The sequence below is a fragment of the Apostichopus japonicus genome, chromosome 3 (genome assembly GCF_037975245.1).
Source record: "Apostichopus japonicus isolate 1M-3 chromosome 3, ASM3797524v1, whole genome shotgun sequence".
Taxonomy (NCBI): Eukaryota; Metazoa; Echinodermata; class Holothuroidea; order Aspidochirotida; family Stichopodidae; genus Apostichopus; species Apostichopus japonicus.
Genome location: NC_092563.1, coordinates 2,432,828 through 2,456,653, shown reverse-complemented (window position 1 = coordinate 2,456,653; position 23,826 = coordinate 2,432,828). Strand labels below are relative to the sequence as shown.

The window sequence follows — 23,826 nt, the reverse complement described above, 5'->3', positions numbered from 1 at the left end:
TGATAAACAGAGGATGGCATTCCTATTGAAATAACTATATATGGATGAACTGAACAATTTTCTTGGTTTTTTATACATCTCAATTAATGAAACATACAAACCTTTTCGTCATTTTCAGTCCATTTGAGCTTTCCAAAGTTGAGAGTTGTCTCCCCTTCTTCTTGTGCCGTAACGGACAATGCTTTCTGGAACAAGTTCCCTTCTGGCTGAACTCTGCACATTCTAAGAGATGTTTTTGGGTACACTGAAATTTAAAACAAGATTTCATAGATTTTAGAATTTCAATGCCGTATGGTAAATTTTTCTCTCATTTGGATGCATGCACTTCATTTCTCTCTCCTTTCTGTTTTTGATGCGCATAGCACTTGTCAATATTTCTGCTATATTTATATATAAATATATATAAATATATATATAAATATATATCTGACATGAAGTAATCAAATCATTCCATCGGAAGAAAACTAAGATTACTTTGAAAGTCTTTCTTCTTTTTGTACGAAATGCTTTAATATCAAAACTAAAGCCTACACCTGTCTTATCACACTGTCACACCACACATAGATATAGGCTAGCCTACATTACATAGATAAGAATTAGGGTCTACTTAATCAGTCGTAGTTCATGAGCACACACACTGCTCCGAGTGCGCACACACAAACACACACACACTTGCCCCGTTCCATCTTATGCCAGTCATGAGTCAAGTCACATCCTTCCCGGCAGTGTGTGACCGACTGACTTGATGACGAAATCAACAACTTTTCATGTGCAAAATGTCCAAACTTTGTTTTAGTGTGAAAAAGTGATAGTTTACTGTATGCAGGGTGAAACTAACAGCTTTTTGGGATTCAGGGGGGGGGGTGGGCAGTCAATTCTTCACATTCCAAGATACATTTCTGACAACAGAGAAAAGAAAAGTAAAAAATCTACTCATTTTTCACAGAGAAAATTTTCAGAAAGGATTGTGTTTTTGTTACCAATTACAAAACTCTGATCCCATGTCCGAATCATTGGTCTATTGGTCATTGGTATAGCTGAAGACTGTGAACTATTCACACTGGACCATCGTAGAACTATTCTTGTAAAAAAAATTTTTAACAAATTAAAAAAAGTATCCCTTCCTGAATGTCACATACTTGACCTTTACTTTAACAATTTCTTCTCAAAGGGCCACCCTATTTTTTTTTATGGTCTTTTCTTTTTATTTATTCGTTACCGTACTTCTCCTGTTTATCAAGTGGAGTAAAAAAAATAGATTGCATTTGCAGATGTTGTACTGTAATGTTTCTGAAGATAAATAAAAATTCACAGAATGATTGGGTACAAAGGAATTTTGACCTGAAAGGGCAAACATATGGCTACACATTGACCGAATATGTGATCCTCATAGTATCCTCAAATGCGATTCACTTCCTGCGATAAACCCGTCCAGACAGCGAATGGATTAATATCACATTGAGTTTGCATGACGGATTCCACTTCATGGGGGACTCGCCGTCGTGGATATGGTTGTAGCTGACCTGCGTATACATCCTACTCCACGCAGACAGGTGCTCCCACCAACACCCATCGGTATGAGAGGTCTGTGTACTTTCAGTGCTACTGTATGTACTTCGTGGTTGCCATGTTGCGGGGGGTATATGCATGGCTGCACACTTGACTTACCCATACCATCACACAGGTACTCGAAACTCAAAGTCCATGGTGTTAGTAACAAGATGCTTGATATGCCACATACTGTACTCACAATAATGTTAGGCAGGCCGTCCAAATTGGGGCTACTCGCCGGCTAAATGCCAGTGAAGTTCCAAGTTTGCCGTAAGAAAAGAGAAGCACTTGCACTTCTCAGCCAGTAGACATGAAGAATTCTTAATAGCTCAGGAATGTACTACTTCTTATTTATCAGCGGATAACATCCGGCTGCTCCCATAAGCCTTTGCATCAACTGATTATCAAGTATCATAATTCAGGTTAATGCCAGTGGGTACTTACATTTCAGCAAGTAGATATTTATCAATTACTTGCCTTTCTTTGGCAAGTGGCTAAAATTGTAAAATGCTAGGTCGGCAGTTAATTGTGTATGTGTGTGTGTATGTGTGTATGCTTGGGTGTATGTATGTATGTACGATGTATGTAAACCATTGAGAGATCATCCACATGAATATGAAACATGACTGCCTTCCTGAACATGAATGAGTGTCAGCTACATACTTAGCGCCCGTCAACAGGGCAAACGTCTATCAGTAGTCCAATCGTCTGAGACGATCAAATTTCTGTTCGGGCAACCGAAATCAACTTTGGTGGTAGTCCTGTGGACAACTAGTTGTATACATCAAATTCAGATTGCATTGTAACTAAATACCTCCAAAACGGTTAAATGATAAGTCGGTGTGGCCCTACGTCAGTTTCGAAATATTGATATAGAGCAGAATGGTTGTGGGCCTTTGATCCACCTGAAGGGCAGTTTCACTGACCTAAAGTGTCAAGACCAGTGTTCTATTCACCGAACCTACACATCTCGCCTTCAGTGTACATATTGGTCATTCTGTGTTATTTTGTTACACATCTTCGGACAACCAAATCTGCTGCTGGGACAAGAAATAAGTAAGCTTTGGTTATAGAAGGGACAGCCCTGAAAAAAATTTGCTCTGATTAATTTTGCAAACTTTTGTAAAGACTGAGTTGAGATTATAATTCTTACAGTAATTACATATATATCCCTGGGAGACTTTTTGAAATGTCTGCTTGGCATTCCACCCTTGACCAGCTCTATATGTTTTCTGGCAGTTTTGTCAAGTACTCAAACCATAAAATTTCACCTTTGCTATCAACGACAAACCTTCACTGTCATGCACTGTGTGTATAATGTGTGAACGATGGCGCTATTCCAGAATGACAAAAGACAGCCTATTTTTTTATTTCTCTTTTTGGTTCCCCGAAAGGGAAAACTATGGAGTCACTTTTATCGACTATACAAAATTGTGAGGGGGGGGGCACACTGCTAAGTCAGCAATGACTATAACACGGATCGCAAAGTCGGTAAATACTAATATTGCATTTTGATTCATCCAACATGAAATATACAGAAACGCTGTACTCAAAGCCGAAGACATCACTTGTGCAAATCCTGTCCAGTGATGGCTAGATTGTCATTTCTCAGAAAGGTTGTTATTGCTACAATCGTAGGGTCTGCACTGTTTGTCAATGCTAGAAAAAACATTCAACAGGTAGTATAAAATTATTAAAGGAACATTAAAATTGTACTTGGTACTATTAAATTGGTAAATGTTGATAATATTATGTAGTTAACATGTCTTTTGATGTTAAAATATGCTTGTGTTTGAAACAGAAATTAGTAACCCCCTTTACCATAGTCCATGTTCCTGAAGCTTTGGTTAGTACCATTGTGTAAATAGGAGTAAGGTAACTTGGTTTTAATTGAAACACGAGTAGAAATAAAATTATTTATCACAAAAACAACTGCTTGCACAGCAGGTGACATATTCAGAAGGCACATATTTTTTATGTATTCTGGAATAAAGTTCTCATATTCGAGTACTCAGAAATGTATATTACATGTAGAACCCCTGTGACAACTCTTACGTGGTACAGCCTTACAGGTAGGACCCTTGCAATGAAATTCCAAAAGATATTTTGTGTAAAAGATTTTCCTTACAGTTTTCTTTTCCTTTTAAATTTTGACCAGACATGAGCACTTCAAGCATCTTACAACATGGTACCCACAGAGTGAGAAGACAACATCATCCCTTTGCACTGGTTGACCAGGTTGTTATGAAGTCATCATTAACTGTTACCAATGAATTTAAGTACTTCATAGTAACTTTACCATAAATATAAATATTGAGGATGCATTGTGCGGATAGGGGGAAGCAGGAGTAAGGGTGTGGGTGGTGGACCAGGTTGTCACAAAGTCATCAATGATTGCTATTTTATTTCCAGGCAAGATGCAGTGTTTCATATTCTCCCACTCCCAATGAAATGCTCATTCATGTTCATTCACTATAAATAAAAGTTAACGAAACATGAACAACATTTGTTGCTTTTGTTGTAGTTTCAGAAAATTGCTTTGTGATTTTTTTCGGAAAATGAAATCATTATATGAATATTAGATGACCCCCCACCCCCCACTTCCCCCAGACAAGAAAATAACCAAAAGGCTTGGTGATTCCTTGCCCATAGGAAATATTTTTTAAGCACTGTGGTTTCAAATTGACACATTTCAACTCAAAGTTACTGTGTTTACACTTAGATATAGAATGTTTTAAGATCCATGGAGATTGATTAACAATTTTTATGAAACATGCATGACAGTATGAGTCATCAAGAGTCTTTCCTCTGAGATATCATGCTTACAAGGCATGCACAGTTTGACCTCTGCTCTCTAACATTTTTAATAGGGTTTTGGTACTCACCACAGATCTTTATTAATAATTTAATAGTAGAATATCAAGAGCATTGATGTCATGTTAACATGGTTGGTCATAAATCAGCTTCTTGCATTCAATTTTGGGCAAGATCCAGATATGCTTTCCTGCTTGACATATGGTGCTTACAAGGTTTTTACACCATTTGACTTCTGGTAACCTCAAATGACCCTTGACGTTCTCCAAAAAAACAAAAGCATTCTTCCACTTAATATGAGGCACCCACACATCAAGTACGAGATTCATCACAGTTTCCCTTCTTAAGTAATCGTGTTAAAAGGTTTTCACATGACATCTGGTGACCCTAAATGACCTTTGACCTCTATCAAATGCAATAGGGTTCTGGTGCAAAGTATGATATCCCTCAAGTTTACCCTTCTTGAGATATCATGTTCATACAAAACTTCACATAAAGGTAAATAATTAGTAATTATAATTACAAATTTATTTGCACTCATATAATGTAATTTTACTATTGTATAAAATATTATGATGATATATAAATAAATATATATATATATATATAAATATGTATATATATATAAATATATATATATATGTATTATTCTTAGATAATAATTGTGTGTGGGTTTCTTTAATAAAATAATTCTAACTCTGTTTCCAATATTTTATGAAAATTCATAAGAATAATGGCACCATAATTACCTTTTCACCTTTGGGGCAGAATCCTCTCACAAAGTCTCTGCATACACTGGCAGTGTTGTTCACCTTGACGTGTGAGTACGGGCAGTCCACCTGCGTACAGATACCCCTCAGAAAGAATCGGCAAACTGGCATCTACCGAATAAAATACAAACGGCCATGCATGATCCATGTTGAAAAACAGCTAATAGAATTAATTAAGGAAACATTTTGTTCGAGTTATATATCTCTATCTCTGTCTATAGCTATATCAGAATTAAAACATTGAAATAGTTAATCAAAAAGAGAGAGAGACACGATAATTTCCAGAGATTCTTAAAATGTTGGGTGAAAATTCTCATGTTTTTCAATTTCTTTTGTGATTCCTTGTTGAGAGTAAAAAAAAATGGAAGAAGAAATATCGATAGTCATCTTTTGATAGTCTTCCATCTGTGTTTTACTTGGACATGAATGTTTACTGATTTTCAACATTGACAACATTATTTTAAGGTACTTTATATAACATATGATATACAATACAGGGTTGGGCCACCCCCCCCCCCCTCAAAAATGCCATAGTCAGAAACTGGCAGTTCAGAATGGATCATCTGACACACTCTCTGCTGTGTTTTATGGAAGAAATGTTACATCTTCCAGATCTCATTAACCCAGAGCAGCAAATGTATGCATCTTTCTGACAGATGTCAAAGTCATTCAACAAAAGGCCATTATGGTCTTAATTCTTTCCCTCGTTCAGAAGCTGATCACCTTTTAAATCAGAGGGATGATGACAAATCCAGGTTTTTTATGATTCCAATAGTACAACTAATTGACCTTGAAAAGTCCACGTCTGGTAGTGGAAAGGAAGCAGATCTCTTTTGATGAAGTCTTTTCGGACCGCTGTGGATGTGATTAATAATATTGTGAACTCTAAATTCCACACAGACCTGAACGACAAGGGTCACTCCTTTTCTCTGCGTTCCTATGTAGCGATGCAGCGGCTCGCGTTTGTTTGCTTTAATAATATTAGTAGAACCCAATCGGCAAATATGGAAATGTCCAAACGAGGAAATTTTGCCAGTGAGTAGAGAAATTAATTTTCTGAAATGAATCCGAGTCATCCCATAAACACCATTCACGCCTATATAGCATCTTCCCCTATCTCGCTGCACAATTAAAACTCATTGCACAGGAAAAAAATAGTTAATCAACCAAAATTTGTATCATTCAGCTTTACACTCGTCAAAATCATCAAGAAAAACAAAGGAATATGAAGTCTGAATGAGGTCAACATTATTTACTACCGGTAACATTTAAAAATTTCAAACAGAGTCGTTTAATTGATAATTTAATGAACTAATTATTAATAACTTAATTTAAAGACATAAGTAAAAAAGGAGTTTCAGGTAAATCTTAAACTTTTTAATAGCTCATAGTCCCTAAATTAGAAAATTGTTGAATCCAAGAAGTTAGGAACCACGAAAGCAGTACTAAAATATTCTCAACCTTTTCGGATACTTGTAGACTGTTGTCAAAAATAATTTTATTTACATACAAGTGTTATTTTATTGAGTGGCTGCTCCTTGACAATGCAAAGACTTTATATATATTGGCAGCAAATTAATCTATGCACTGCTTACCTGTGTAAAGACAGAGAAATGGAGGACACACTCTTGATTAAAGCACAGTTTATAGTTGGCTTTTGTAACATAACTCCAGTCTATATCAGATTCATGGTAATAACTGATTAAAGCCCTCTACTGTTATAGACTGCAAAGCATGTTTCTAACTGCCACTCCAAAAGGCACAGTTAACCTTATATAAGAAGTAGGCTAAAGTACCCAGGGGAGGAGTTGCCTAGGGGGACTAGGCCCCCAAATAATTGTCTGTTTTTTTATTTTTTTATTTTTTTTTTTAGAAATCGGTTCTGCCTGTCACCCTGGAAAAGCTTTGGGACGTCTAAAAGAAAAAAAGTTTAGCTTAAGGGCTTCTGTGTGCAGTTAAGGTTTAATGTTTTATCATACAGGGGACACAGTGTGCAAGAATGTTACCAGATTGTAGGCATGGTAGATCGGGATGCATATGTATTGAGGAGACAGGTATGGAGAGGAATGCAGTCAGTATAATGTTAACATTCTTGAAGAGCAATAGGTTTTTTTCAAGATTTTGAACACCTGTTACGACAGTAAGGCTGTTCTACGTAGGAGCCTATGGCTGCTGAGACGATACACTGCAAACACGCACAGCTGCAATATTCAATAACGATATTAGACATTACGTACAGACTTCGATGCAGTAGAAAATCAACCTTCAGTTCTTGTTCCTCTCTCAGATGATAGCAATGACTTACAGGGTGCAATAGTAAAGAATTTAACCGGGTGTACTACCACGGCAGGAAATATAAGGAAGACGTGAAGGACGTGGCGTTCATTCTTTTCCCATCAGCCTTGGTACATGTTTTACAAAACTAGTATAGATCTGACAATGTTAAACTCAACTTAATAGGTAGTAATACCACTTATAAGAACCAGCCAAATGGATTTATTGTCCTATGTCATGCAGAAGATGAATTTACAGGCCAGCAATAAGTGATAACCCAAACGTTTACAGCGTGGGAACATGTGAATAACACATTGACAATACATGTTTGCAAGTGGAGAGTTCACAGGGAGTACATCCCCAAGACCCATATATCCTATTATAGGGTAGCATACTACTGAATACATGGGATTCTCAACAGGTGGCAGCTTGGGGGTCAAATCCAGCCTGCAGAAAGATCACTATCCCATCCACACATCACACATGTGGACACATAAAGCCTCAGCCTTGAGCATCTTACCAGCCGACCTACCCTGCATTGTATACGTGGTCCCATAAGGCCAGGCTGAGCCTTGAGCCTACCTACCCTGTAGCGTACATGTGGACACATAAGGCCTAAGCCTTGAGCATCCTACCAGCCGAACTACCCTGCAGCGTATATGTGGTCCTATAAGGCTTTTGCATTGAGTATCTTACCAGCCTACCTACCCTGCAGCGTATTTATTTATTTAGGGGGTATGTTCTCCCATGCCCCTCTGGCCTCTGCTTTACTTTTACCAAACTCCCTCCAACCCCCTCAACCTCAAACTGTTTTGCTTGGTGACACGAATTTTCACCCTGAGCATCTTGGTGACCCTCCCTCCAGTGGCACATGGCCTGGGAAAGGAGCCTACAAGGAGGCGGTATCCCCTTCCCCAATCTCCTCCACATTTGAGAAATGTTTACATAATTATGGCTGCTTAGTTGCAAAATGGTGTTATTTTTGTTTTGTTTTTTTGGAACCCTTTTTTTCCAAGTATCGGCAATGTTTCTTTTTCTCCCAAAGTTTCAGTGACCCTCCAAAACATTTTGGAGACCCTAAATAGCTTGAATAGCTGCATTTTAGACCATAGGTTGATTGAATTTTGAATTTCTCAAAATATTCCCATTCACCTTGAGTAGATTATCAGATTTTGATATTTTTGGGACAAGTAGTTAAGAGTAGCTTTATCACCTTAAACTATAAAAAGAAATAATGCAAGATAAAAAAAACAGGATATTGTTCAACTGCTACCTCATAGCTTTATACACTGTGAGAAACCTTGCTCTATTTTAATTCCTAAAGAAAAACCCACAAATACTCACTGCACACTGTTTATTTTAAATCATTGAAAACTTTCGACCTTGTCCCCTATTTTCACTGAGGATATATACTTCCTTCTATTCTCACTGTAACAACCACAAGGCATTCTATAGTATTATCAATATATATATATATATATATATATATATATATATATATATATATATATATATAAACATTGGCTGTTTTACTTCCAATCACTTACCTAATTCAATTATTGTATCTCACTCGAGATCCAGCCTTTCTCTAAATGCAGCATAGTTGTTTAACAGTTTCTCCGTTATTCCTATATATATATATATATATATATATATATATATATATATATATATATATATAAACTCCCTAATATATATAAACTCCCTAACCTCTGACCCTAAAACTAAGCAAACCCTAGTTTTAGACAGTGGAGAAAAAGATAAGACTATTTGCGACGAGAAAATTATGCCTAGAAATGGTAGTAAAAACGTAAGGCGAAACAACTTTTTCGCCTTAGAGTCAAATTTCCACTCTCCTATTGTGTATGTATATATATATATATATATATATATATATATATATATATATATATATATATATATATATATATATATATATATATATATATATATATATATATATATATATATATATATATATATATATATATATTTATATATATATATATATATAGAAAAGAAAAGAAAAAGAATTTACCATTGTCTGCCATTTCAAAAGTTAAAAAAAAAAAATTATTAGCATTGTTATCTATTTTAATACTTGGGCTAGAATATTTGTATATATCTCTAATACCAAATAGATCAATGGAAATTAACAGATAAAAATAGCTCAGAGCAAGGTCAGCCTCACAATGGAGAGGAATGTAAAGATTGTCTGTATAGGAAGGACACAGAAATCACTACTTTGATCTGTAGATTCACCTGTGCCACTGGTAACTACCATATGTATCACAGACACACACACCCACACATATACACACCCCCAAATAGCCAACAAAGTAACAATGCTAATATTTTATCTCTAGTCAAAAAAAAATTCTGGTGAGCTGTAGAAAAATTGAAATTTTCTTTTCGCGTCTGGTGACGATGATTATGTATATTTTTAATGGAAATGAAATGACACGGTGTAATTTGACCTCCAGTTTCCTGTACCATTACACAAAAGATCACTACAAAGGAGAAATGGTGGTGTGTACTGTTCCCCTAGACTTGTGGCCATATATAGTTTTAGTCTATTTATCCAATAACAATGATAGGCTTGTTTTCACCCAAATTTTTATGAAAATATTGACATAAAATTTGCTACTTTATGATACGATTTTGACAGTTCTTGAAAACTGACTGTGGTCACAAACTGAATTTTGGAATACAATTTTTTTTGCTGTTGACCATTAAATATGACTGTTATCGGGCCAGGTTTTAGTTCTCCATCGCTTTTATCCGTTGAGAAATTAACCTTTAAAGCAATTGCAGCCCATCGAATGAAAGTGACTAAACTACTTCAACAATCTAAGAACCCATTCCTAAGGTAAGTTCCTCAGGTGCGAAACAAAACAACGAAAAACCACAAGACTTTTACCGACTAAAAAATAACAAGTTCTGGTGTATTACAAATTTGTCGAGGACAAATGGTGTTTGATGTCATCGAGGGGTGCCCTTTCGTTTATATTAACTAATGAGAGAGGAACCAAACCTTGTTATTTACCTTTAAAGCAGCAATCCAAACATTTAACATATTCTAAAGGTAAAATTATCTTGAGAATCGACTCACCGGTAGAAACATTATTTAGCACCGAGATAATTAGACTAAAATAATTCTGCCTGATATAATCCTTTATAAAGGACACATTTCACCATGAAAGCAGACTAACGGCTGTCTGGCAACAGTTGATGGTAAAAAATAAGAGAACTTGTAGCCAAAGGTCAGACAATATTTATCACGCTTAAAAAGCACTATCAAATTTCGAATCAAGAGGCTGGGTTAATTTTGTAAGATGGAGACAGAATGATTTCAGTCAGGTGATCACACTTTCATTTCCAAGTCATTCCCCCCATCCCCTAAAAAAAAAAAAAAAATGTTAGGAAGGAAATACTTTCTGACAGAAGGCACAAAGCAGTTACTTTTGTAAAAACATTTGACATGAAGTGGGTCAATATGATGGAAAACTTGTACAAATCTGATGCCCAGGGTCGGGTGTACAGGGTAAGCTGCTGCTACTACGACTGAAAGTTGCAAAAAATGGTCATCAAGACTAAAGGATATTCAAGACACTTCTCAAAGGAAGTGGTATTTCATTTTTAATATCTTACACACAAGAACGCCGCTCAAGGGTTTGAAAAAACATTCAAAATGTTGATTGTACATTATCAAAATAACAGATATTGGTCGCAAGATGTACAACAGCAAGACTCGCGTCTAATCTGCCCTTTTCCGGTAACAGGCCAATCCTTGAAGGCATTAGAGATATATATAACCTTGAAGATCAATGACATATTGGAGTAGATGAGGAGAAGACGTCGCAAAGCTATCATCTCTGATGACTTTTGTATGACTCGACTGAGATTAAAACTCTTGAAGACTGACCGGGTTTTCACATCAAACTTTTAGTGGAAGTGCTTTGAAAGCCAAGTTACAATTAACATAGGGATGGAGATCGGAGAAGAGGGGGGGGGGGGAGTGGGAGGGATCAACAGAGGGGGAACAAGGGAATATTCTATAGGTTTATGTAAGAAGCATACTAGACAATAATGAATGGATACGAATCCTACGGCACAATTTTTATGTAATGTGCCGCTTGAAAAGTGGGGGAGGGGGGAGTGCATTGATGGGGAGGGGGAGGGAGGGGTTTTTCGAGAAAAATGAGCACAAAATGGTGAAAGCATTTGACAAACTACATATGTTGCACCATGTCTCTTCTTCTTTTGTGTCGTTTCATTTGCGCCGTGTGTTTATTTCATGTCTTTATTCTCCCAGTCTCAATTGGATCGAAAAACTGAAATAACAGCTTTGATCTTTATTTTAAATCAAGTTTGATCTATATTATCCTCGCTTTGATAAATAAATCAGTTTTAAGAGTTTTAACAATTAATACAGTTCAAGATTTTTCTGTAAAATTACAAAATGCTTAATAAGCTCTCAATTAGTGTCACCCACAATCAATGCCTGAGTAACACCCCCTGGGACCCCCTAAGGTACCGTACCATAATTCCCCTACAACCCCCCTTCCACCCATTTTTCAGTTGTCCATACATAAACAGAAAGTTGCTATATCTCACCTGGAAGGGGTTCACAGAGGTCACCCTTGCCCTCTAATCAAAATTTGCTTCACTTGCATGATTCAAAGGCATCTACTGGTTTAGTCATTAGAGTGTGTTTGCAGTGCAGAGATATGTAAGTGCGGGAGATATCAGTAAAAGTTCTACATTTCAGACTAATGTAAATAAAATTCTTTCCTCTTGATACTCAAAAGTATGTTCTCACAACACTGCTTGCAAAAGTACCCTGACTGTCTTACCAATATATAATATCATAAATATATACAGGTATACAAGCCTCTTAATCCTGCCACTCAAACCACTCCTTCATATATCCAATCCTAAGAGCAAACATGGCAGGGTAATCTTCTCTTTAATAGAATAGCCATTCAACTATACCATTAACACCTACAAGCCTGTCCCTCCTCCTCCTCCTCCTCTCTTAAAGAATCTTTTCCTTTTATTCTGCCACAGGTTGCATAGACTCACCTTATCCCTACTAACTTTATGAGAAAATGGGCAAGGACCACCACCTGTCGGTTTGCAGGTTCCCCTGAGAAATCTGAAAAGTCAATAGAGACATATACACTGCCAGTAATATTAAATGAGGCTTAGAAAGAGGGGAAAAGGGCTCATGAGAGTCGTAGAAATGCCTGATAGGTACCCGAAGAATTACTTCCTGGCAGGGTCGATAGTTCAACCTGTCTGTGGAAGAAGGAAGCTTTACATTATACCCAATGCCAATATATTATCCTTGTGGAAGTGAGCAGACTATAGAAATTAGAACAAGGGTATAGACACCGACAACAGCTGTCTTGTAGAAAAGACGTAATGGTGATCCCGAAATTTCCGTACGACCATATTTAACTTTTTTTTTCTTTTTTCTTCCTCTTCGCGAAGAGGGGGCAATTCCACATTCTACACTGGGAAAAGTTATTGTCAGCCTCACTAATGAAAATACTGAGATGATTAATATCCACATTTTTAAACTTTCCATTTCTGTAACCAAAATTTATGACATGATGATGATGGCAACACTTATGCAGCTTTTTTTTACAATGATTTTGGTTGGGGAATAAGAAATACAATCTCAGAAGGTGATTATAAAAAAGCTACAAATAATAAAGTTCACTATCAGTCTTTGTTCGTTTCTTTCTGCTTTTTGTTTTTTGCAAGGGAAGGATTTGTAAGATTTACTGATGAGCAGGAGCTCTATAAATCACTTCCTAAATTTGGAAATTTTCCATGTCTCTGACTAAACTTTATGTATCTGCAGATATTATGGCAACTCTTTAAGCACACTTTTTTTTTACATTCTACAAAAATGCATAGAGACAAAAAGCTTGACCAACCAATCCTTTTTCTTTTGTTCAAATCAAGAAGATAAAACAAAGGTGAGTAATTCGGAAGTAATTCTGTCGGTAATTAAATAATGTTTCTAGTTGATGATAAATTGTTGGAAATAGATATTGATCGCTTGTTTATTCAGGAAATAGATAACAAAATAATCTTCAGGGCGGCCTAAGGTGGCGGAAGAGTCCAGAATATTACATTTAATGTGATTCACTTCCACCTTATATCGGTATCATGCTCTGTAGTGTTTTGGTCAATTTTGTCTATAACTGGCAACAAAAATGCGAGAAAACAAAAAATGTGAGAAAAAAATGGCTGCTTTTTGAGAAGATTCCAGACTAAGTTGAAGTGAGGGTATAATTTTTGCAATCGTAAGAAATTCCTCTTTCTTTTTCTGTTTTAATGCTGGGTCTTGAGTTTGGGTGATAAGTTTACCAATCCTACTCAATATAGCACTTTGAAATCAAATGAAGATTTTCAAGTACTTTGCCAAAGATTCCATTTGACTCTAAACATTTCATAACCCAGACATCTTTTCTTATAAAGACTAAGTAGTAGCCATATGGAAAATAGGAAAAGGCTTAAAATTGAAAGTTGATTGGTTAAACTAATAAACTATATCATTATCGTATTCTAGAATTAAATCTTGACTTGAACGCTTTGTATTCTTTTAAATCAATGACTTTGGGAACAACCGGTAGTAAATTTAGTCAAAATGCACATATTATTGTGGAAAATGTCACCTTTCATATGTTAGTAGATTTTTCTGATAAATGTTGGCAATAAACTTAAAGTTGACTGTAATCATTTTCAGTACCTCATCGTGTTAACTTTTTCCAATTTTTTTCAAACTTGAATATCATATGTAACCCATTTCTTTACCAGCGGGGGGAATAATTGATCCAATATTGCATCACGAAATGCTAAATGGTGAAAACTGCTATTCATGCAAAGATGTATATATATCAGTGTTTTTAACACAAGAGCCAAAAGTGATTTTATAAGAGGCACTTTATAAGAGGCACTTTATAAGAGGTGCAGGCACAGTTTAGAGTCATCAAACCTGCTACGTGAAATCTGAAGGCTAAATTATTCCCCTGGACAGCATAAAGTGTCGCAGTTCTTTGATGTCGGTGTGACTCTACGACAACTCACCTTGTGCAAACAGCCACTTTATCGGGGTCGTGTTTGTAAGGGCAAGACGATCCTTTGTTGCATCTTCCAAATCGATTGAAGAACATGCAGTATTCCTGCTTCTTTCTCTTCCGAGATTTTGATATCCGACTGTAGAAAATGCTCCTCTGAAGAACTTGCCTGGAATTAAAAAAAAAAAAAAAAATTGAAATGTATCACGTTAACTTTATTGTAAACTTGTGTCTCAAGGAATGATCCAAATTTTGCATACCAAGAGATGGCAACAACTGCCAATAATAATGTTAAAACTGAGGGCGCTAAACGTAACGATGACATACTGCAGCGACAACGATGAAAATGGCAGCCACAACACAGACAATGATGAGGACAACTAAATAAAAGGATAAATAAAATCAGAACTGGAAGAAATGTGAGCATTAACATTAATGTAACTGGAACTTGACTTGCATGACATTTCAGTCAATCCAGGTCAAAGAAATGAATGAACAATCAATTATGATTAGGATAGGAGGGGGTTAGGAGGGGGGGGGGTGAAAATTGTGTGTTATGGTCATCAACTTGTTCATGCTAATTTTATCAGTTAATCAGACTTTGTTGTTTTTTTTGGGGGGGGGGGATTGTTAAGGACATTAAGACAGAACATTGCACTTTGACTGGGACCTGATGAGGATAAAATACTGTAACTTTAGTAATGAAATGTAATCAAAAAGCTTTTATCTAAGCAAATACAAATACATGTAACAGGAAGGAAGTTACTATCGATGAGGGGAAATGGTAGCATTAGAATAAATATGATCAAAACTGGAAGCAGTTACCTGGCATAACCCTTGATCGATACACTTAACTGAAGTCACTCCAGGTCAAAGAAGTGAATTTGTAAAAAATTCTGTTATTTCATTAAAATGGTTTCAGAATCAAAGTTGCATAACAACGAGGCATCAGACAAGATTTTGATGGTAATTTTGATGGACAATTGAGCTCAAACTATCAAAAAACAATCTTCTTTGTCTTGCTGAAGCCTTTTTTACAAACTGAGGCCCAAGGGTCGTAGAAGAGAGGCCAAGATTCTGTCTTTGTGGGATCGAATCAGCCTCCCCCCCCCCTTAAATCAGGCTATACAAACTTTGGAGACCTCCACCTCCCAACCAAGAGCCGATGACATCATAATTGATGAGAATAATAAGCAGCTAATTCCACTTCACAGGAAGTGGTGCTTTCTTTAATATTATAGTGGTCTTACAGTCTATTGCAGTAGTACAATTAAGGTGTTCAATAGCCATGCAGCTTGGAAGGGAAATATATAAGCAACCCAACAAGCTGCCTCAGACTATTAAGGTAACCAAGGTTTCCGTATTTTTATATGAAAATATGAACCAAGTAACTGTGGCCAGTTTCCCCCACCCCTCCCTCCCCCCCCCCCCAATCTCCTGTCTGGAAAATTGATATTTTGAAGGGTACTGTACCTGCCTGCAAATGGTACCAGATTTGAATTTAAATGTAGAATGACTGTTACTTATAAACTTCATTCTCTGTTCAAATTGGACTTCGTATTTCTGTGCTAAGATTTGAATAGCTTAAATGGCCAGATCCGAGCACGGTGTCCCCCAAAAGGGATTACTTCAACTCCCTGAGAGCTACTGTACCTCATAATCTAGACATTTTATTTTAAAGTCTCTAAAACCTAGCCAGATGCTAAACATAACATCTGAGGAAATACATCACAAAGAATTGGTATCATACAAGCAGGTCTCCCTTCCTGAAATATGCCTGGAAGGCAATTATATCTACGACCCTACGCAGCCATTTCTACGACCCTAGGCAGCCACTTCTACGACCCTACGCAGCCACTTCTACCACCCTACGCAGCCACTTCTACGACCCTACGCAGCCACTTCTACAACCCTACGCAGCCACTTCTACGACCCTACGCAGCCAATTCTACGACCCTACGCAGCCACTTCTACGACCCTACGCAGCCACTTCTACGACCCTACGCAGCCATTTCTACGACCCTACGCAGCCATTTCTACCACCCTACGCAGCCATTTCTACCACCCTACGCAGCCATTTCTACCACCCTAGGCAGCCACTTCTACGACCCTACGCAGCCATTTCTACCACCCTACGCAGCCACTTCTACCACCCTACGCAGCCACTTCTACCACCCTACGCAGCCACTTCTACCACCCTACGCAGCCATTTCTACGACCCTACGCAGCCATTCCTACCACCCTACGCAGCCACTTCTACGACCCTACGCAGCCATTTCTACCACCCTACGCAGCCACTTCTACGACCCTACGCAGCCACTTCTACGACCCTACGCAGCCACTTCTACCACCCTACGCAGCCACTTCTACCACCCTACGCAGCCACTTCTACGACCCTACGCAGCCACTTCTACGACCCTACGCAGCCACTTCTACGACCCTACGCAGCCATTTCTACGACCCTACTTACGCAGCCACATCTACGACCCTACGCAGCCATTTCTACGACCCTACGCAGCTATTTCTACGACCCTACGCAGCCATTTCTACGACCTTACACAGCGGCCTAGTTTGCATGTTGGGAGTAGCCAAATGGCTTCATAAATACTAACATTTCACATCGGGTGGCGATCCAATTAACAAGTATAGCATATTTTCCTTTTTATTTTTACAAGTTGGAAGTCCATTTCTGATGGTGAAAAATTGTGGGCTTTCTCCTGGATGAAAAATCCCCAACCTTACTTTTGCCAGCCAGGGTTTGAACCCATGACCACCGAGATGGTAGGTTTCACTGCTTTATCGACATCAACCCTGGTCTAGATAGGAAGATCCGACTAGAATCTCATCATAAGGGGCTCTTGTTTATCTCATTAATTTAATGTCATTGCTGGCCTCTTGTTACTTAAAAAAATGACTAAAATCACGATCCATATTCATAGATTCAAGGAAGTATGATGATATTAAACGGCAGGGTATGATTTCAGATGACTTACTGTGCAGCGATCTTGGTGTTTGTGACTTTACGGAGACTCGTGGGATTGGTCCCGAGCTGTTGCGATGCGTTGGTTCTTGGCCTGTCTACACCATTGCTCAGTCTCCGCAATGATTTACCGCGTCTGGCATACCTCACGCCGCCAAGCTTAACCACGTTCATTACTTTCTTATTACCGGTCTTCCCTGCAAAAAAATATAAAACAATTGTAAACGTGACACCATGTCAAGGAGAGTGCAAAAGTGCAAAAAGGTTTTAGAGCAGCTAAAGCCCTTGCCAGACCCAAAGGAGCCGCATTTCAATTCAAGTTTCTGTCTTTCCAAATATTGACAATAAACAAAAGAAAATTAAAAGGTCACTTTAACCTTAAGCAAACTTGTCATGAAGTTTGCATCAAGTTTACTCCTAAATAATCTTTCAGACATGAATGCATCCCTTGTTCCTGCTATTTTTAACGATGAAGAACAAACTAGGGAAGTGTTAAAACATCACTTCCATAAATTCTATGTCCGTGCTAAAAGGTTTGGAAACTACAAAAGGACCAGCTACTCCCAAGGTACCTGCAACCAACTCATGTTTTTTTCTCTAAAGAAAAAATTGTGCAAATTCATCGCAGTTTGCTGCCACAAAGCTTATTATTAACTTATCATTTAGTTATTGATTGTCGTGAAGACCCATGGACAAGTCACCTTGTGAAACACTGACCGACTGATCAGCGTAACCAATCAGCGAAACCTGATCAGCGAAAACCGTTTTCCGTTAACGACCAGAGCTCCTTTAGGTCAAATGCAAATTCATGAGTCCATGATTGGTTACGATGAACCTGAACAGTTTTAGTCATGAACCACTACACACTGGGGACTGCCTGTCAGGAAAAAGTGACATGCTCTGTTTTCCCCGAATGAAACCGACCAGACTTAAAATCTTGTTCAGTCAAAGTCTTAAGCACATGCACAACTGACTGTCCACGGTTTTCTACTTGACCAATGGATGTCTTGAGTCGAGTCGTGATCAATCGGGCAGTGTGTGGTGGCAGGTTTTGTACGGATCATAAAGTTTAAAGATGTTTAACACACTCCATAGCTATTCTGCATCGATTTATGCGAGATACACCATGTAAGCCGTTACCTGATGCGATGGAATGTTTGCTCCCTGAATGTTGTAACCATCTTCTTGATGCCCTGGAGGGTAAGTGATGATGGAGCCTTGTAGGTGTGTAGAGAGGAACCAGTGGGGAACCGTACACCCTCTTGGGCATTTTGGCGGCCTGCCAACGAAGCTGGTTGGCTAAGACACATGGATTCCGCCAGGCACCGCCTAGATGGTGAAGACGTTTCCGCCCTACAAATGGACTATACCTATAGAGCATCGGAGAATGGGCAACCACGTGTTGAAGCCTCCTGGTACGAAGATGAAAGGGGAAATAGGAATTCATCAACTTAACTGCAAACATATCATATATATTTCCCAGATAAAAACAAAACAGAAAGGCAGTGCATCAAGAAGAAAAGGCTGTAATAACTAACACAACTGATAATGATGGGTTTTACCTATGACTAGGTACAGACTTGTAACTTTTCCAAATTCTTTTTTTTTTCCCCGAAACTTTTACACAACCTAAAACTGTTCATGATTAACACCTGGTCTGCACTTGTTTCTTACCTGTTAAACAGTTAAATTTGATTGGTTCCCTATTGGACAAAATAGCAAGCAGTATATAATTTAACTATAGGAAAATTCTCATTATTTTCTTATTTAAGTTCGTTACCTTGAGACAAAAGAGTTTCTGTTGCTATCAGCCCAGAGACCTCTCCAATTTCTGTGTCCATGAACTGTGTATGGCATTGAATATCTTCTGTCTGAAAAAGGGCGTGAAATTAATTAACAAATTAAAAAAGAGTTTTAAAAAAAAGTGCTAATAATTTCCTTACATGTAAGTTGGCGTTGTTAAATACATAAAAAAGATGGGGAAGGGGGTGGGGGGTGAGGGGGATGGAGAAGATGACCATAAGACTTTAACCCTGTTTTATCTGCCTTTCCTTCCTCCGAATAGAAAACATTGCTCAATTGGTTTCTTTTACACAACTCTTTCATTGCTCTGACTAAAAAATGAAAGTATGTAAAAGATTGATATGAGGCCAGCAGACATGTTCCTGAGGTCATTGAGGAATAAATATTTCTTTTATATTCGTTCAAAGCTGACGATATGTCGAGGACATTGACCATATGAAACAAGTGAATTTTTCTAGGCAAGGGAAACGAAATGGTTAAGAATTGTGATACTGCACATCAGGGATTAATTTATCATTCAAATTTCGTCTAGCAATTTCGAAGGTTGTGATTTTTTTTCTCCTGTACAATACTATGGCTCCCCTGTACAAAACTCTATGCGACTTTACACTCGTGTAGCGATTTGATTATTGTGCATAGCATTTTGTGATGTGAAACCAGGATAAAATTATGCCCTGGCCTTGCACCAGTCTCTGATTTCATCACAAGAACTACAGCACATACATGTACACCTGGAATTGCGGAAAAGAAAAAGAAAAAAAAAAAAAGACCCCTACCTAGGTATTGATGTCTGGTTCTGTAGAGAGAATTGGAGCCTCTGGCTCTGGGAAAAGCAGCCTGTTGTTGGTGATGATTTGGCGAATACCCAAAACGTTTCGCTGTCCTTGGTGGTCTGACAGGTGACGATTGGCCAATAACAGATGTAAACTTTCTTACGCCTCTTCTGTCTTTCTTTCCGGTCTGTGAGAGATCGTTCCGTTCTCCCGACAGCGATATCTGAGAAGATCGGACTTTGTACCTGCTCCTGGTCTTGTGTAAGCTCCTACTGCCCGCTACCGTTGTACTCTGTGAACTTTTCACCTTCTTAAATGGGTTTGCCCCGTGGGACATGTGACCACCGTCAGTTTCTCTTGCCCTCACTTTTGATTTCCTGATCATTTTGAACCTACTCCCGTTACTGCTTAATCTGTCATCTTTCGACAGAGTACTTTGCCCGTGAGTAGTCATCACATGGTTCGGTGGTCTCTTTCCTCCGATCTTAGCCATAGCGATGACTGCGTTTGTGTCGAGTTTAGATTCGAGTCTCTTAATATCGTTTCTCAATTCCTGAATCTGCTGTCGAGCCGCTACCAATCTCTCGGGATTATCCGAAGAGGCGTTGCGCATACCCTTCTTTTCTTTTTCACCATCCACCTGTTCCACAGAGGAACTAGTTTTGAGCTGGATCGGTAAACTAGTGACGACTACGCCACTTTTCTTCTCCTGGTTTCTTTCTTGGACTAGACTCTGATTTTTGGTAACTTCCCTTTTCTGAGTTTTGGTAACATTTTTCGGATTTTCTATGGGTTTATCTCCTCCCTGTGTACCCTCACTCGAGGTCGGAGTTGTATTTTTTTTGAACTCACCGGAATCGAGAGCCTTCCCGACCTTGGCGGCACGTCTTTTGTGTTCAAGTTGCTCGAGGTACGCCGCTAGGGCTTTTATCCTGGCAATCTCACAGTCTTTATTTTGTACCCTCTCGTCATCATTGGCTGCATCTGCTGGTTCCTCTAATGCAGCCAATGAATGCATGCACGCAGTCCTAACGGCGTCGATTCTCTCTGACTGACCACCATTAGGCAGACCTTCCTCACCTGAATATTGTAAATCTGTTCTGATGAAAGTTTTCTTACTTTCTAAAGGTTTACTCCTAACAGAAATCTTATCAAAGCGACCGGATGGCAGAGACAGTTTCTTCTGTTCACTTGGAGCAAAGTTTGATAAGCCACTGGCCCCAGGCAGCCTATGACTTTGCAAAGAACTGCTTCCTTTGAATGCAAACTTTCCATCTGGCAACAGTACAACTCTTTTTCTCCTGTCTTCTAAGTGACAGGGAATATTCGCAGATTTCCTGTATTTTCCACATCGATAGCTACTACTTGTGGCATTGTTTTGAACGCCATCTTCTGAATTCTCTGGTCTTCTCAATTTCTGCGACGCAGATGAAGACTGATGTTTCCCTGTGGGATGTGGACGATTTATAATGTTCACACATTTGTAGGAGTCGTTTCTTTTCAAGCTATAGTCTCGAGCAGACAAGTCTGTTCTGGACCTTTTAACCACCATCGGATTCACCTGGACACCTTTCGTTGAGGTTGATCCTGGGTGGAGACCTGGTTCTTGAGGTACTTTAACAAGAAGAGATTTCCCTCCAACGACCTTAGGTGTTCGCAGCTCCTTGTACGTGTGCCTCTCAATGGGAGCTATAAATGTCTGTTTTTGTTGATTTGTTGAAGTTGATTTGGACTGTCCATGACGTCTGACATGTTGTCCTGAATGTGAACTGCCAACATCCTGTTGTGCGCTCTTCAGTTTATGGTTCTTTATCAATGCTACGAGAGAGAAAAATATGAAATAAAAATGACATTTTTCTGGATGCTGTGAAATGCACATCCACATAACACATTTACGGACTTTGCGGTTTGAGTTGGGTTGTATCTTCGTCTCACTTGGATCAAGCTGTGTAATATTTACACGTAAAATGATTATCGCTCAATCTCATCTATCTACAGTGGTGCTAACATTTAACTAGTGTACTAATAGGGGTGCAACCATGCATCCTTCTGTGGGGACCTTAGCTAAGCTCAGGTTCAGTCCTACTCCTGCACCCTCCCCCCCCCCACCCACCCTCCAGGGGCAGACAGAACATTCCAAAAAGTAAACACTTAGTATCAGTGTATAAATCTATAACATGTATGTACGGTACACCCTAAACAGTCACAAATTTTTCAATATTGTTTCAAAATTTGCAAAATATGCACAATATTGCATCTGAGCACCTTCCACTTTTAATACCCCAATTTTTTCAGAGCAGAGGGGCTACCCTTCTTTTGAAAGACATCAAACCATTTTATTTGTCATTAGTGTATGTAGGTTGTGTAATGATGTGGTTAAAAGCAAACCCCTAGCAACCAAATGTAGTAGTTCAAAACTAGTATGTCAAAGGTTTGAGTTTTACCCAGTAGCTGCATGAATGTAAAACACAAGGAGTCCATTGTATATTTGCTCCTTGACCATTAATGTATGTGTTATGTTGCATCCAGATGTATCTAAGTACAAAGCCAGAGTGGTATTCAATTTTGCTAAATACACTTCAATTGCTTGTAAGACTCTCTATATCTTGTCTTCTGTAATTATTTCCAGTAGCCGACAAAACACATGTTTGGAAAATATGGGTAGCAAACAATACAGGATGGTCATGATCTATTAACGCAACCTTCAGCCTATTGCATGTCCATGAACTTATGTTAAAGTCACACTAGTAACCACTTGCTTACCAAAACCTACTTTGGAGACTGCGTCCTTATATGATCATGCAGTATATTTATTACAGTAATATTTATTATTATTATTCGCAATATCGTCACAATTCAATAGTTGGAATGTAGGTACTAGTGAAGGATGTAGAATATGCATGTGTGTTTATAACATTATACAATACAGTTTGCCACTTCCTTTCCTTGTGCTTTTCTACGTTGTATCCATAGCTTCCCTGCACAACATCTTCCATCCGAAAGACCTCACAAACAGACAAAATATGCACCAATTTGATACTATGGGAGAGACACTGAAATTGTGTAAGTAGCCTAAGTTGAAAATTTTGTCACTGCATTTGCACAGCCAATTTTAGTCTGGAGCACCATTTGCTAACAGTTAGTTAGGCCTTCATGTTATGTTTCTTTTAAGAAATTTTGACCTGCTGTACAGTAAAGATTCTCGAAGTTTGTTAGTACTAGCAGTACTCAGTAGTACTAGTAGCATGTTAAAGCCTAAAGGCTAGGCTAGGCCTACCCTAAAATATCAAAGTGGCTATTCTTAAGACTGTTCGTAAGAATAATTTCCGATTACACATGCGCAGTTGCTATTTTTATGACAGGAGTACTAGTTTTTACTACCAGGAGTAACAATAATTTCCGGTTAGGGTTAGTGTTAGGGTTAGGATTGGGGTTTAGGGTTAAAGTTAGGGTTAGGGTTACCCCTACTACATGCGCAGTTGCTTTATTTACTTTACTGCGCTTGAATTCGCCTTTGTCGTAAGAATAGTTTATAAATAATTGTTACGACTAGTCGTAAGAATAGCCACAGCCCTAAAATATTGGTGTCCTAACAATAATTGCTGCTAGTGTGTTCACATTAAAACATGACTTGAAATGGGAATATTCTTTTGAATACCAATTGATTGCCTAACTAAAGGCCTACTCTTTTTTCTTAATTTAAATTGTTTCTACGAATGTTCAGCGTTGGCGAGTGTGAACGTAAGGCTAAACTCTCAATGCCAAGC

The 23,826-nt window shown here is 38.2% G+C and overlaps 1 protein-coding gene across 1 annotated transcript in view; it reads right to left on the bottom strand.

The window, feature by feature from the left end:
- Nucleotides 1-23,826, bottom strand: part of LOC139959918 (uncharacterized) — a 32,822-nt gene that overhangs the window by 8,594 nt on the left and 402 nt on the right. Inside the window, exons 2-9 of the mRNA XM_071957856.1 lie at nucleotides 20,063-21,877; nucleotides 19,264-19,354; nucleotides 18,624-18,895; nucleotides 17,497-17,680; nucleotides 14,514-14,672; nucleotides 12,495-12,567; nucleotides 5,115-5,246; nucleotides 102-244 (exon numbers count right to left, since the gene is read on the bottom strand). Of these exons, the coding sequence (XP_071813957.1) occupies nucleotides 102-244; nucleotides 5,115-5,246; nucleotides 12,495-12,567; nucleotides 14,514-14,672; nucleotides 17,497-17,680; nucleotides 18,624-18,895; nucleotides 19,264-19,354; nucleotides 20,063-21,877 (2,869 nt within the window). The remainder of the gene's footprint in view (nucleotides 1-101; nucleotides 245-5,114; nucleotides 5,247-12,494; nucleotides 12,568-14,513; nucleotides 14,673-17,496; nucleotides 17,681-18,623; nucleotides 18,896-19,263; nucleotides 19,355-20,062; nucleotides 21,878-23,826) is intronic.